The sequence below is a fragment of the Episyrphus balteatus genome, chromosome 3, assembly GCF_945859705.1.
Source record: "Episyrphus balteatus chromosome 3, idEpiBalt1.1, whole genome shotgun sequence".
NCBI classification, from domain to species: Eukaryota; Metazoa; Arthropoda; class Insecta; order Diptera; family Syrphidae; genus Episyrphus; species Episyrphus balteatus.
Window position 1 is genome coordinate 38,976,671 of NC_079136.1, and position 15,143 is coordinate 38,991,813.

A 15,143-nucleotide genomic window follows, 5' to 3' on the forward strand; every position below is an offset into this window, starting at 1 on the left:
TTGATGTTGTTTTTTATATATATTTTTTTTTCTGTTGTTATCTGTCAAATGCCTGATTTGGTGATTTAATATTGATCACGTTTCATACACGAAATAGATATTTTTTTATAGATACAATTTTGTTTAGTTTGTTGTAGAATGAATACAGTAATTGGCAGCGGGTGGGCAAATCTAACTTTGTTTAATGCAAAATTAATGCGATCAATATTTTGATTGATTACTTCAGATTAAATTGATTTTAATATGATTTGATTTTTGTGTGTGCGGATGTGCGTGTTCACATTTTGACTTTTTGAAAGTGCGTTGATACTAATGAGATGAAACAGAATGCAACTTAAAACTCAATTAATTTAATCAAATGAAGTTGGTGCTTCATTGGAACTTCTAACGTTTTATGAGAATAAAAGGACATGAATTTTTAAAACTTAAGAATTATCAAAAATAGTAAAATAATGAATGTTATGCAGTATGCACTTAAGAAGCAGAACGGTTTATCGTTTTCATAAACGCATCGGTTACTTCATTCTACTAACAGAATGGACCTCAAAATTAAACATTTCAGGTCGATTAATTGTTTAAGGAAATATGTTTTGGACTTGTACCCACTTCATCGAATTTGAGAATCCCAAAACTTGAGCTGCTTAAGGATATCCTTATAAATGGTGGTCCGTTGTTGAAGTTTTGGAGTTCTGTTTTATATCGCTAACTTAACCATTCCCATCTTATTGGATAAAAACCTTTGAATTTTATTGTGTTTTCTAGTTTCATCCACATACGTTCCACAGAAGCTCCACAAGGCATTTTCGACAGGAAGAAGTTGAAATAAAAGTTTGACATTGACCTTTTTGCCTTGCAGTCAATAAAAAAAAAAAACTTTTTTGCTTACAAGTGTTTTGTAAGATGGTTTTCTGGCTCAATCGTACCAACGAAGAACTTCTTAGAAAAAAGGGTCACCATGGAATCTAAAATTATGTAATAAATTATAAATTAAAGGATAAAAACAAAAATCTAAGATTTTTGAGGATTTTCGAAAGACCGTATTTTTATGAACCTGAAGAATGTAAAATAGATCTCAAAATATATACTTTTGAGGTGAAAACATTTAATAAGCAACGTTTTCCGCTCAATTCTAATGAAAATCCATTTTTTTAATTTTCCGGTTCTTTTTTTTTTTCTAAAAACTTGTAAACTTAACCACCACATGGGAAATGAAAAATTTAAGTAATTTGTATCAAATACAAATTCAAAATTCGATCGAATAATATAGAAAAATGGCTGGAACGATTGAATCGAAAGTTTGTAAGGTCTTTGTGGGCATATTAAACTGTAAAAGACATAATCAACATTACTTATTTTCTCGATATTTCCAAATTAGCGCCTGATTATCCCAAAAGCGTTTTTTTTTCTTGATTAATTAATGTAAAAACTAAAAAATTAAAATAAAAAACCATATTTTTTTGTTGGAAGTATATTCAAGATTTCAAAATCCTCCTCAATTTATTTTACCTTGCAATTAGTGGTTGCTGATATATTGATGGTTAGAGAAAAAAAAAATTCCTTTTCTATTCAAAGTTCGATATCCCGGCGTCGAAATGGTCGTGTCAAACATTTAATAGAAGCAAATTTAAAGCTGAATGAATGTGTTATCCCAGCCATATCGTGATAAAGTTTAAGACTATAAAGTTAGAGCTCTAAAATCCATTTTCTTTCTTTAAATTCCAAGAAATACCAGTTATTTGAAAAACCTCAAAAAATTTGGATTTTTTTTTTTTTGGTTTTGTCCTTAATTTGTATTATTAGATAACTAAGGTGGCAGTGATGCCGGTAACTCAATAAGGCAGAAAAGTTAAAACTGTGAGTATTTAAAGTTCAGAGTACTTATAGAATAGTCGTAGTTGATTCAGCTCAACTGAGGAAGAGCTTCAAAAAACTGAAGTTCCGGATAATGTACACTGATACGGGGCCATATATCCGGAAAGGATAAGCCACAGTCGTAGCTTAAAGTGATCAGTGAAGTTTTCGATTAAAGATAATGTAAAAGGTTCTCAAGCTTTCTGTCTATTTATATTTGGAAAGCAGTGCAATTCAAACTAATCATCTATAAAGCATGTTTCAAAGTTAAATAAAAACTTAACATCTTCTGATATATCAATCTGTTAAAATTTTTGAAATTTTAAAAAGATAATTCGATGACTAATTTCCAATTTCGTTAACTCTCTCTTGATCCTTTGTATTTCTGAAAATATTTGTAGAAAATCAGCTTGGCTTTGAAATTCTACGATCAAAATCGATCCGATTAATTTTCAAATTTTGAATAAATATTATTAAATCCATTCTTTGTAAATTTCTAAGAACCCAAATACCTTTTCCCTCAAGTTGTTTTCTTTGAAAAAATGTATAATTGCTTCGTCCAATTTGTTTGTCGAAAGTTTCCGCATTTTATCACCTTCACCTTCAAAAACTCTTTCACTTTCGTGGTTGGTTTGTTAAAAGTATATACGCAACTCTGCTATATGGCAGCTTGTTGACTTAGAACTTTTCCAATTCCTATTCTATATTACATTTTCATGAAATGAAATCTTTTTTCTTTAAAATAATCACATTTTTTTGTTTTGAGAAGGAAAATAATACTCCCAATTTTCCTGCGTTTAAAAAAAATTGTTTTGGCGCATTAACAAAATCAAATTAAAATAAATTTTAAAATTCAAACGGTGATCTATTTATCACCCACAAATGGAATTTTCTTATGATGCTTCCATTTATCATGTTGCTGGCTGTTAACTTAATCCAAAGTAACCGGCAATTTCCATGTCCGTTCTTGGGTAATATCCGGTAACTAACTTATCCAATTTCTGTGATTAAAATGCCAATAAACCGCTTGACATGAAAACAAAAAAACAAAAACCTATAAGTTTATTAGAAAGTCGTAAGTCGTCGTCGTTGTTGTATGCTGTCTGCCCTTAGTACAACCTTCAGCTTTCACTCAAACCTATACACAAGAAAAAACATAGAACATTTTTTTGTTTGTATAAATACTCGAATGACGAGACAAGGATAAAGGATTATGCTTAACATCCTGCCAATAAAATTGATTTCTCTGGTAGGTATATAGGCATCGTCGCGTCGTCTTCGGCAGGTTGAGGATTGATATCGGTCTACAATTTTCCTTATTCTGAACAAACGGTAAATTGCCTTCAAAAGCTAACTCATTTAATGCTGCCTTCACAAGGATTTACGTCCAATAAACACAAGATAAAACAAAACGAAAAAATCAGCAGCATGTCAAGGAAGAAGGATATCAAAGACGACGACGACTATCTTAGAGACAGAGTGAGTATATCAAATAGAATTTTTGCCAAATCTCGACTTTCTTTTCCGAGCTGTCATTGAAATTCGACAAACAAATAAATCAATTGCCATCACACACGAAATGCAAAGGGACAGAGAAATAAAAATAAACAAGAAAATCCCTCTTCAAATGGAGGGTGTGATGGTTTAATAGCAGCTCCTTGCAATTTTCAAAGTTCAGTGACTTCCCTAATGACTCATTTAAGTTTTAGTACTCTTTCTCTAAATAAATAGATCTCTTGTGAAACTATCCGCCCTTGGTAGTGCCATTTTCGAACACTAATTACCCCAACCAATGGTACAACAGCAGCAGCACTAGTAGTGCAGCAGCTATCGCTGTTCTTGCGTTATCCATCGATTAATAAGGGAAGTTTTATTATTATTTTTTTTTTTGTTGGTTTTGTTCTTTTTCCTTCTCAACTCACAGCTCATTAATTTGGTCCTGTCGTACGCGACTGTGAACAAACTTTGAGGGAACTTTTTTTTCTTTTTTGGTTGGATTATTCTCAGAAGGATTCCTTTAGTTTTTATTTTCAGAGATTTCTCATTTTACCGGGAAAATTCTTTTTCAATTTTTTTTTTGGTGAACGAAATAAGTCCTTGACGTGCAATTCAAAATATGTACATAAGATTTATACATACATACATACATACGTTTGTGTATGTATGTACGTGTACATACCTACCTGTCACAAGGACGTGAAGATATATAAAAGATCCTCATCCTTCCGTTATAATATGTTAATAAAAACTTTTTGATTTCACGCAAGGACGATTTGCGCTAGCTTTGCGACTCTTTGGATTTACGCAAGGACACGTTCAATATAGGTGTGGGCTGTCGTTGGTAAAAATTGGCGGGGTGCCCATCCGATATTTTTTTTCTTTCAATTTTTGCAGTTTATTTTTCTTATAAATTTTGTTTTTTTTTATGTTTGTTACCTTATAACTTTGGACTGAGTGAACCAATTTTGATAATTCTTCTGGTGGCTGTAATGTGGTCCCATTTCAATTTCGTTCATTTTTAGCCATAGGCACTATTAGAAAAACCATAAAACCCAGTTTTGATGCATGGAAGTCGGTTTTGTTTTTTGATAAAAAAGATTATGTAGTTGCACCCATGTATCTTTTTACTTGCTCTATAGATAGGACAAGTATTGGTTTCGTGTAGAAAAACAAAATTCGAGGTTTTAATCGAAACCAACAATACGATGATGGAGAAGATAAAAAAAGTGGTTTTCGTCATGCCGTCCGTCGGTCGAGCTAGGGCCTAAAATTTTTAATTCGTATATTTCATCAAAGCATAAGCCAATTTTATTCAAAATTTACAAAAATGTATTTCATATCATTTTTAAGTGTAAAATTTAAAAAAAAAACTTTCAAACGTTTTTGAAAGAAAAAAAAAAGAAAAAAATCTAATTTTTGTAACTTTATATTTTTTTTTTTTTTTTTTTTTTTTTGAAACAACAAAATCATAAATTTCCAATAGATATTTAAGATATCAATACTTTCAACTACAAGAGCAAGAACCTAAGTACCAGATATTTCCAATAATTTTACTCAATGCTTGGTATTTCGTCTTCTAGCGTATATGACAACTTGGAGTCGTCTATTCATTCCACGAATTAAGATTTGAACGTTTTATTGTAAGATATTTTAGAGCTCTTCTTTCACTGTAGTTTTCTTCTGACCAAGCCAATTTTGAGGTACATATACGATTTTTTCGTATCGTCCTAATAACTTTTAAATAATGGCAGCTTCGAAAAAACACAAGCTTTTTTATAAAAATCATCATGGGCTATAAAATAAATGAAAAATATTTTTCAAAAACTGTCTTTTAGAAGAGTTAAGTATCTACGAAAAATTGTTATTTTTAATTTTTGTCCAAATTAAAAAATTAATTTTTTTTTCTTTGTTCTATTAGCTCTGAGAAATAAAAACTGATTTAAATTATATAGACATCTACACATGTTGTGAATTTTTTTTTTTATATATACCACTCTTTTGAGCCAACGACCTTTCAAACGATAAGTGTTACTAAAGCATATCTTAAGCTATTTTGTGGAAAACGTTATAGTCATTGAAGTGAGTTAGCAAATAAAATTAAAAAAAATCAATTTTTAGAAGCGTAGTATACAAATTAGGAATTTTTTAATTTTGACACATTTATCTACCACTTTTTTAATTATAGACAAATTTTTGATAGGAGTCACCGTTTAAGTGTTATATGCAAAAAGACGTTATTTTCGACATTTGACAAATTTAAAATTGTAATATCTTCTAAACGATCGCTCGTAGAAAAAAAAGTATCAGAAGAATTAGGGACTTTTGGTGATTTTTGGCATTTTACTTTAATCGACATTTCAACGCTCTGTACCAATTTTCAATTTGAAAATATGCTCTTCTATAAACATAATGTTCATATTCTTATTTTACGTGATTCGTTGCGAAAGACCATGTTATTTGGTCAAAAAAATTTTTTCACATTTTTCCTTTTTTCTTGTCTTATTTCTAACGGATCTATCGAACTACAGCTCTTTGAACCATGTGTCAAAACATGTGACCAGACTTGAATCTACGAAAAGTTCATCTTTAATTTCAACAAAAATCACGTAAACCCCTCCCTCAGACATGAAATTATAGAAATTGTGAAGTGGTAAATTTTGGGGCCTGATTTATCACTATAAACAAGCAGAATAAAAAATTAGTAATCCCACTATTTAATGTGATACAACAAAAAATAGTAGGTACATACTAGACGAACCTTCGCCAAAAAATGAGGGATATGTCTTCAAAACGATAGTTTAACAATTTAATTCCTTGTTGTAAATCCATTTTGTTTAAAAATAACGCATTTTATCTTGTCTTAAATACATACCTACATATTATTTTGTTAATAACTTTGCTGATAAGACTTTATATTCCAGGCATATTAAGATAAGATACTGATTCGTTTTGACCATTATTGTCCGCTATACCTATTGTATTTCAAAACGTAAAACGGAATATTTTTGTGGTAGTAGTTATTATTGCAAAAAAATGTAATTTTTATCTTAATTCGTCCCTGGACCAATCGTTCCCGGAATGACACCTTTTATCAAAATATAAATAATGACCTTTTTTCCGTAATTGCATATGTTTGTGCACCAAAAAATAAACATAATGTGTTTATAGGAACCCACTTGAATTTCAGTGTTTGAGTTGTTGAAGTGTTCCGGGAACGTTTTTTGGGTATATTCAATTGAATAAAATGGAAGTTTACAATTTTATAACTACTATGCTTAATATTATTATTAATATTTTTTAATTATTTTAATCCATTAAAATACAAACAAATCATATTTTTTCAGTAAAAAAAAAAAAATTCATGGAAATCGAATTTTATGTAATTTGGAAAAATTTTATTTGAAAAGCGTTTTGAGCTTTTGATCTTTCAATTTTCGCGGATTATTTTTTTTTTTTTGAATAAGCTACAAGGTCACCCTATTTTCTAAGAAGTCAGGTATATTGAAAATGCACCACGCACCACATACCCCCTTCTATACTTTGTATTTTAATTTTGTGAAAAATCCTTCAGCATAAATATTTCAAAGTGTATCCTTGCTCTCATGGAAATGATGAGATTTGTCGTTTTATTGTGTACGACGACGACTTATAATGCTTAGCTTGTTCGTGTTGCTATTTTGATTTTGACTATACGAGTGAAGACTTGGATAAATAAAGTTCTTTTGTATAAAATTGTAAAACGTGATTTGCTTTTGAATTTCGATTTAAAATAAAAAAAAATCAAATAAAACGTTTAGACGGAAACATTTTATGATTTTGTTTTTGTTTTGATTTTTATTTATTTTATTTTTTGGTCTCTTTATTTTTGTCTGAGACTAAAAAATTTATACTGTCAATATTTTGATCGATTTTATTTTATTGGAAATTTATTATAAAAAAAAATTTACGATAATAAAAAAAATCTCAAACCTATTCTCACTTGAATGCAATTTCAAAACATTGAATATGCAATAATTTTTGTTTTGTGTCAATTTAAACGCAAACATGATTTTTTACAAATGTTTGCATTTTGGACACAACACATTGACATGTTTCTTTTCTAATTTATTTTGCGACCCCGTTTTTTTTTTACTGCAAGTATCCCCATAAAATATTATTATCTTCAAAGTCTCCATAGCTTGTTTTCAAGTTTTTCTCCATTTTTTATTTGTTTTTGTTGAATTTTTTTTTGACATCTTAAGCCGACAGGTATTAAGTATACGCGCAGTATGTCCAAAAAAAAATTATAAATAAAAAACAAAACAAAAAAATAACGCTTTTTTCTTGCACCACTTAGTGTGCGCGCGAAGTCAATAAACAAATGGCTAGTTACTTCTATTTGCGAATTTTTGTCACGTGTCAACCTCAAATAGATATCACAGTTTAAAAATGAAAATGACAAGTTGCCATAGACTGTAATGTGCCAAAGTTGCAAAAAAAAAAGAAGGTAAAAACAAAAAAATAACGCACCTTTGGCTTTATGTTACTTGAAGCCGCGCGTCTTAAAGAACCCAGATGCGTATGAATATAGATGCTTGAGTGCGTATTCATCTCTTGTTGCGTTGTGGCCTTTATAGATAAACATGTAACTTTAACAGTGCCGGAGTTAAAATGAAAAAATCTTCTGTGAAGTAACGCAGGGCTGAATCCTGTAACCGTTATTGGTGTAATTGGTTATTTATTAGATCACTAAATGATATCAATGGACTTCAACTTGAAGTCATGGAAAAAAATGTTTATTCTGTCAAAGGATCACGAATATCTGTCAAAACTCAGAGAAGAGGTGGCAGTAGCTGTCAAAATTTTTGTTATCTTGTTTTTAGATGTTATTCCTTTAGTATCCAATGTTTTTTACCAAGAGTAAATCCAGATCCAGCCCTGGACATCATGGACATAGGCAACAAAAGTAACGTAGTAATATCACCTTTAGATCTTAGACTTTTTTTGTTGCGTTTTTATCGCTTTGAAGATTTATTAGGCAAGTAGTTTATTTAGAATTCCAATGGAATTTATGCTGAAGACGGAAAAAAAGTTGCGAAACTTTTGAAAGCTTATGCGTTTACTAACTAATATTTTTAGAGTAATTTGATGTTGCGTATTGTTTCGGTTATTATTTTTGGTAAAGGGTGTTTTTTTGCTGCAATCCTTTGGCGCTAATTTTATAAAATTTTGTTTTATTTTCTTTGTGGGGCATTTTTTTTTTTTTTTTTTTTATTTCGGACCACTTAATGTGCCTTTAAATGATTCTTAGTTACTAGCTGCCCCTCCCGCTTAAAAGGAGAGACATAGACCTTCCCTCCCATGTGATTTTTTTCTTGTATGAGTGCAACCTACACGCCCTAGAATTTTTGTTACACCTTATGCAAATTACCCTGTATTAGTACCTTTGTAAAAAATTGCAACTTTTTTGAAGTTTTTTGCCTACAGATCGAAAACAGTCTGTTAAATCGAAAAACCGTTACTGTAAAAAATGAGGGTAAAAAAGATCTACAACTTTTACTACAAACTAATTTTCAAAAAAAGCTCAAATAAAAGACAAATGACAAAAATAAGAAAATCACAATTTGGTGTGTTTCAAAAAAACCACCCTAACTCTAACCGAAGGGATAATCGTAAAAAGTTATTTAACTTATATTGTAAGAAATTAAATTATCTTCAAGTTTTCCATACATTTTAATCTATAGATTCAAAAACACGTGAGTTATGTGAAAAAGTAAAATTTGTATAAAAAACAAAATGGCGGCCAAATGACTCTAGGTGTGATTGTGCAATTCGACTCGTGTCTTGATACTCTTTTGAGTCCTCAAGTCAAAGTACATTTATGATTTTTTTCCCAGCTAAAATCTAACTTTCCCGTACTACTTATGGGGATTTAAAAGGGCATTTTTTACTATGTTGTACTCATTACATTGTCATAAGAAACGAGTCTGAAAACAAGCATCTATAAAATGATGAAAATAAAATGCACGACTGATTCGCACGTACTTTATGCTATGGTAAAATTTGTTTTGAATTTAAAAGTGATAAAAGATAATTGTAATTAGTAAAAATGTAAAAAAAAACATAATTTCGGTTTTTAAAAATACAAAAACGTCTAATTAAATATGCCCTGTAAAGTCGTTGTTTTTTTCTTATATAAGTACATATTTGAATTCAAAACTAAATTTTTGGAAAGCAAAAAATTTTATTTTTTGTTTTTAAATAGTATCAAAATATTAAAAAATCGAAAAACAAGTGGCTACATTTTTTTTTTTGGCTTTTACTTTAGAAAAATTTAACTTAAAGGTAAAAGAATTTTGAACATTGTTAGGAACATCTTTGAGAAATGGGAACAACTTTCAAAAATTCAATTTTCGAACAAAGTGGAGTTCAAATACGGTTTCTGGCTACCTCCATTCTTGAAATGTTATTATAAATAAAATGCACGACTGGGTCGAACGAACTTGCTCTTAGAGTTAAAGTTTCTTAAATTTTTAAGACTTTTTATATAGAAATTTGGAAAATGTAGGTACCTACTATATAGGAACAAAACAAAAAAAAAAATTAAAAAAAATAAAATTCGTTTTTTAAAAAAATAAAATAAAATCTGAAATCTAATTGCCCTCCAAAACAAGTATGCAGTTTTGATAGATATATAAAGATGCATTTTTAGAAAAAAAATTTTCAAAATCGTTAGAGCCGTTATTTAAAAAACTAATTTTTTATAAATAATTTTTTGGAAAAAAAGTTTTAAAATAAATCACTTTTGGGTGTTTCTTCGAAAATAAGGGCGCGACAAATTATTTTTTGGCATAATTTTTTGAAAGTCGTCGAGTTACGATAGATTATGGCAAAATTTATAGGAAATAAGCATTAATAAAGAAAAAAAATCAAAATTAAAAAAAAATTTCTGATTTTAGTTGCCTCAGTTAAGCGGGTCTGGTTGCTAAAGTAAGGACGCGACAAATTTTTTTATGGCTGAATTTGATAGTAGACGTTTTACAACAATTGTTTATAACAAATTTTTATCAAAAAGTCCCATAAACAAAAAAATTTCATATGGTAGTGCTAGGTTTTGGTATTTCATTTTTCATATGGAAGTGCTAGGTTTGGGTAATTCACTTAATTGAGCATTATTTCCAAAATAAGGGTGGGAAAAATTTTTATTTTGCATAATCTATTAAAAATCATCGAGGGACAGTAGATTATGGAAAAATTTATAGTAATTAGGCATTTTGAAAAAAAAAAAAATTCCCTTTGTATGAAATTCAGTTTAGGGGGCCTAATTTGCAAAATGATGACGAGACAAATTTTTTTTTAATGCCATCTGTCTACGACAAAAACACGACAATTATTGGCATCCTTTTTTTCCATTTAAAGCTTGTATTAAGATTTTGGAGGGTAGGTAGTGCTAACTTGTATGTCAAGTTAGCACTACCAGGGGTTATTTAAAAAAAAAAAATTTTAATTTTTTTTTGAGTATGCCACTTTTCTACGACAATATCACGACAATTAATTGCATACTCAGTTTTCGTTTTAAAATTCGTTTTGAGACATTTTGAGGGGTGGTAATGCTAACTTGACTGTCAAGTTAGCACTACCAGGGGTTATTTTTAAAAAAACGCGCACGACAAATTTTTTTCTTTCACGACAAATTTACGACAATTTCACGACAATTAACTGCATCATTAGATTTTCGAAATTCGAAAATGGTAATGCTAACTTGACGGACATGACAGAAGGACTTCCGGGAAAAATGTTATCTCAACTTTTTTTTTGTACGAATGCACTTGTACTTGATATATAGTACCTATATCGCAAGTAAAAAATGGAAAAATTCCGGCACAAATCGGGATCAACTTGAAGGAACTTTTTGAAAACAACAACTTCAAAAAGAGGGAACTAAATTCACATAAAAAAAACACTGCACTTAATCCTTAACCCTCTGTAGGCACACCTCTTTTTTGCGAATTTGGTTCATACTTTTTCATGTCGCTAGAACTTTTTTCGGTCTCACAATTTTATAGAAAATCATATATGAAATTGATGTAGAATATTCCGAGGAATTCGAATATTGTATTCACAATTCAAAAAAATGTATTTTCACCCTTATAAAGACACTTTTAATTTTTGTCCTGCCAAATTCGCACCCGAGTGCCGACAGAGGGTTAAAAATAAGGCAGGTATTTAAAACACCATTTTTCGGTATAATCACTTTGTCGTCGGATAAATATGAAAGACTCGTAAATCAAATAATTAGATTTTAGGAAAAAAAGCTTCAAAATTTGTGTCCCCATTTAAAAAATGAATTTTCAGTTAATTTGGAAAATTTTTAAATGTTTTTATAATTTTCTTAACTTTGACCTCGAATATCTTTAGAATGGTTAGACTAATGAAAAAAGTTTACAAGCCTTTTTTTGTGAAGCAATCTGTTTCCACTAAGAATATGTCTTGCGTGTTTGATTATTATAAATTTTTTATTTGTTACAAAATTATTTACAAAAAACGAGTTTTTTTTTTTAAGATTTTCTCGATTTTTGGACCTCAAATATCTATTAAACGGTTAGATAAACGAAAAAAGTGTGTAAGGCCTTTTTTGTAGAGCGTTCAATTTCCTACAAGAATATGCAAAGAAATTTGCTTAGAAGTCAATTAATAAAAAAATGATTTTTTTTTTAATAGAAGCTTGATGTAAAAATGGAAAATTGCGAATCGGAGGACCTTTCCATTAATATAAAGAGCTCATATTTGGTGTGTATATTCTAGAGGTGTCTAGCAATCGATTTTTCGGAGTACAATATCAAAAATAGAATTGCAATTTTTTTTGAACCACCCTAATATACATTGTACACTGTACACTGTACCTGAAGTTGGAATTAAATTTTAATCATCTGATAAGTTAACACACATCAATTGATTCTGAAGCTGTATAAAGTTCAACGGGTTAGCTTGTTCTTGTACACACTTAGGTACATACCTACGTTTTAAAGAAAAATTCTATTATTTAATGTTTCACTCTAGAACATGTCCAAAATTGCTTATTTATCATTTTCTCCATGACAAATTTTATTACAAACCAAATTCCATTCACCCTATAATTTTAAGTAATAGGGTATGAAACCAATAAATGACCACGAAAATCCAATAAGTATAGGATTTTCTCATGTGGTTATTTTGTGTGTGTATGTCACAAAACAAAAAATTAAGATAAATCAGTGTTTGGCTGCGCATGAAATATTTCCACCCATATTTCTATATCTTCTATGGTTGATGTTACTGTTTGGTTAGATGAAAATCATACGATAAATGTATCTAACGACAACGATATACGATACCATACTGATTCTCTATCCTCTCTATGGAAGACCAACGATGTGTAGCGATGTTAATGATGATAAGCGAGAGATTCTGGTGCGGAACCAACCAGTACAATACTATAGTGACAAACAAGAACATTAGTCGAATTGTTATACATCATCATGCATAGAAATAGAGTAAGCTGGAGAGCATCTGATGGGGGTATATTGTTATATCCCCCCGATGTTGATGTTAATGTGCATCGCACAAAAGCTTATAGTTGAGACGACCAATATAACAAATTGGTCTATCTGATGTATGCGGTTTTTTAGAGAGATAAGGGATGGAAGTCTATTTTTGAAGCACAACATTCCAAGTGGATGGAATTAGTTTTTTAAAAATTTATATTCATTCTTCTGCTATAATGGATGAGTACCTTGAATGGCTTGAGTGAACAATATATACTCGAGACCAATAAATGAAAGTGTAAAAAACTTACACACCTTAGAGAAATTGCATCACAAATTTTTCATGTTCTTTCTTTAAAAAAAAAAAACCCTTTTTTCAATCGATAAATTCTCATCCACAAACTTCTTTTCTTATATTTCTTCCAGGCGGATCTGACAGCAACAAAGGAAAGAGTAAAAAATGGCGAAAAATATTACAATTTCCGCACATATCGCAATGTATACACCTCAAAGACAAATTAGGTAAGCAAAAAAACCATTTATTTTCCTTCGTTTTTGATAAATTGGCGCCCAATTGGGGACCAAATAAATTATATTTAAAAACATTTTAACAAAAACTTTCTTTTTAAAGATATAAGTTATGGTTACGTCATAGACCAACAACCAATCGGACGAATATTATTTCGACAATTTTGTGAAAACAAACGTCCAATTTATTACAGATACATTTCGTTCCTGGATCAGGTGCAAAGGTGAGTGAGTTCTAGTCTCCATGCTATATTTCCATTTGAATTCATATCTTTCTCTGACTGGCGTGATCATAGTTCATTAGTGATGATTGAGTGAAGTAATCATATTATTTCTAGATACGAAGTTGAATACGATGAACATCGTATTGCTATTGCCAAAGAAATTGGTCGGCGGTTTCTTGTGATCGATGTTGGTTCGACGGACACAATTGATGGCAATAATACAACAACAACAACAACAGCATCACCAACATCTCCTGAAGCTACAACCCAACAAACAGAGACTGACAGCAATCATCATAAACGTCAAACAAAACATCATATCGATGCGTCTGACACTTGCAATCATAATGGAGGTGGAGGTGGTGGAGAAGAACACAATGGTGTTGCTACTGATGACAGTGGCGGTGGTGGTGGTTGTGATAGTGGGGGTGGAGGAGTTGTGGAAACAACCACAAATAACACTGATAAAAATAACATCTCATATTGGGAAAGCAACAAAGAGAACTTCAATGACTGTCATAAAAACTCCGCCACAATGATGTCAAATAGCAAAGGTGTTTTTCGTTATGGAAATGACGATCATGTCCTTGATGTGCTTAATGATGATCTAATTGCCAGAGTGAGGGATAAAATAACAAGTAAGCTATGGTATTTTTGACATTTTAATATATTATTTAAAATATTTCTCATCACAGGTGGCAGTAAGGAACTGTTTGAGCCGTGTGTCAATGCTGTCAAATCATTTTTAGCTGGCGAACCATTCCGAGAATTTGAGACTTCCATGTATTTTCATCGGTAAGTATAATATTGCTATCATGTGTCAAATTATCTTTGACAGGTATGTATACGACATCAATATCCACTTTTCGCGCGTTGGTTGTGTCAGATGCGATTAATGTCATTTTTGCTTGTTAAATTATATAGCTTTTGATTGTTAATTGTAGATGTTACATTACACTATAATAAAGTGAAGTGTTTTTTTTTGTTGGTGTGTGAATATTTACTTACAAGTAATTTGATGTAAAGATGCGATTTCTTTTGGGGTGGAATACCTATTCAAATTGACAGAATGACACATAGAGAATTGAATAATTTACTTAACATAGAAAAAGAAATTGAGATGCTTTTGGTAGAGTTTGAGTTTACACGTGTACCTACTTTATTACGCACGTTTGGAGAAAATTGATCTGACAGCTTCTTTATGTAATGAAAATCGGTGGTTAGACTTGAAAGATAAGAAGCTACTTTAGCTTATTTTAGTATAAAAAAATATGCTTTAATACACCACTGTATTTTTTTTTTGTATAATGACATTAACGAAGAGTGACATTTTAAGAGGAGATTTTATCAATTTCATTCTATGCGGTTTTTCGACAGTGCTGCCAAGGTCAGATTTTTATAGCATCTTCGTGAGGTAGTAGTTTTAAATCTGCAAACACGAGACTGATTATTATAAATAAATAAATTCAGAGGATTCTCTTATCAATATGGTTAAGGGAAATTGAAATTTCAGTGAAAAGATAATTAATAAAACTGG

General features: G+C 30.4%; 1 protein-coding gene across 5 annotated transcripts in view; it reads left to right on the forward strand.

Annotated features, from left to right (window-relative positions):
- LOC129913471 (G protein-coupled receptor kinase 2) overlaps positions 1 to 15,143 on the forward strand; it is a 224,382-nt gene that overhangs the window by 200,030 nt on the left and 9,209 nt on the right. For 4 of the 5 annotated variants that reach the window (XM_055992167.1, XM_055992165.1, XM_055992166.1 and 1 more), the window contains 4 exons: positions 13,281 to 13,376; positions 13,486 to 13,606; positions 13,703 to 14,244; positions 14,302 to 14,401. In XM_055992167.1, the coding sequence (XP_055848142.1) occupies positions 13,281 to 13,376; positions 13,486 to 13,606; positions 13,703 to 14,244; positions 14,302 to 14,401 (859 nt within the window). The remainder of the gene's footprint in view (positions 1 to 13,280; positions 13,377 to 13,485; positions 13,607 to 13,702; positions 14,245 to 14,301; positions 14,402 to 15,143) is intronic. The other variant, XM_055992168.1, reaches the window with a different exon arrangement.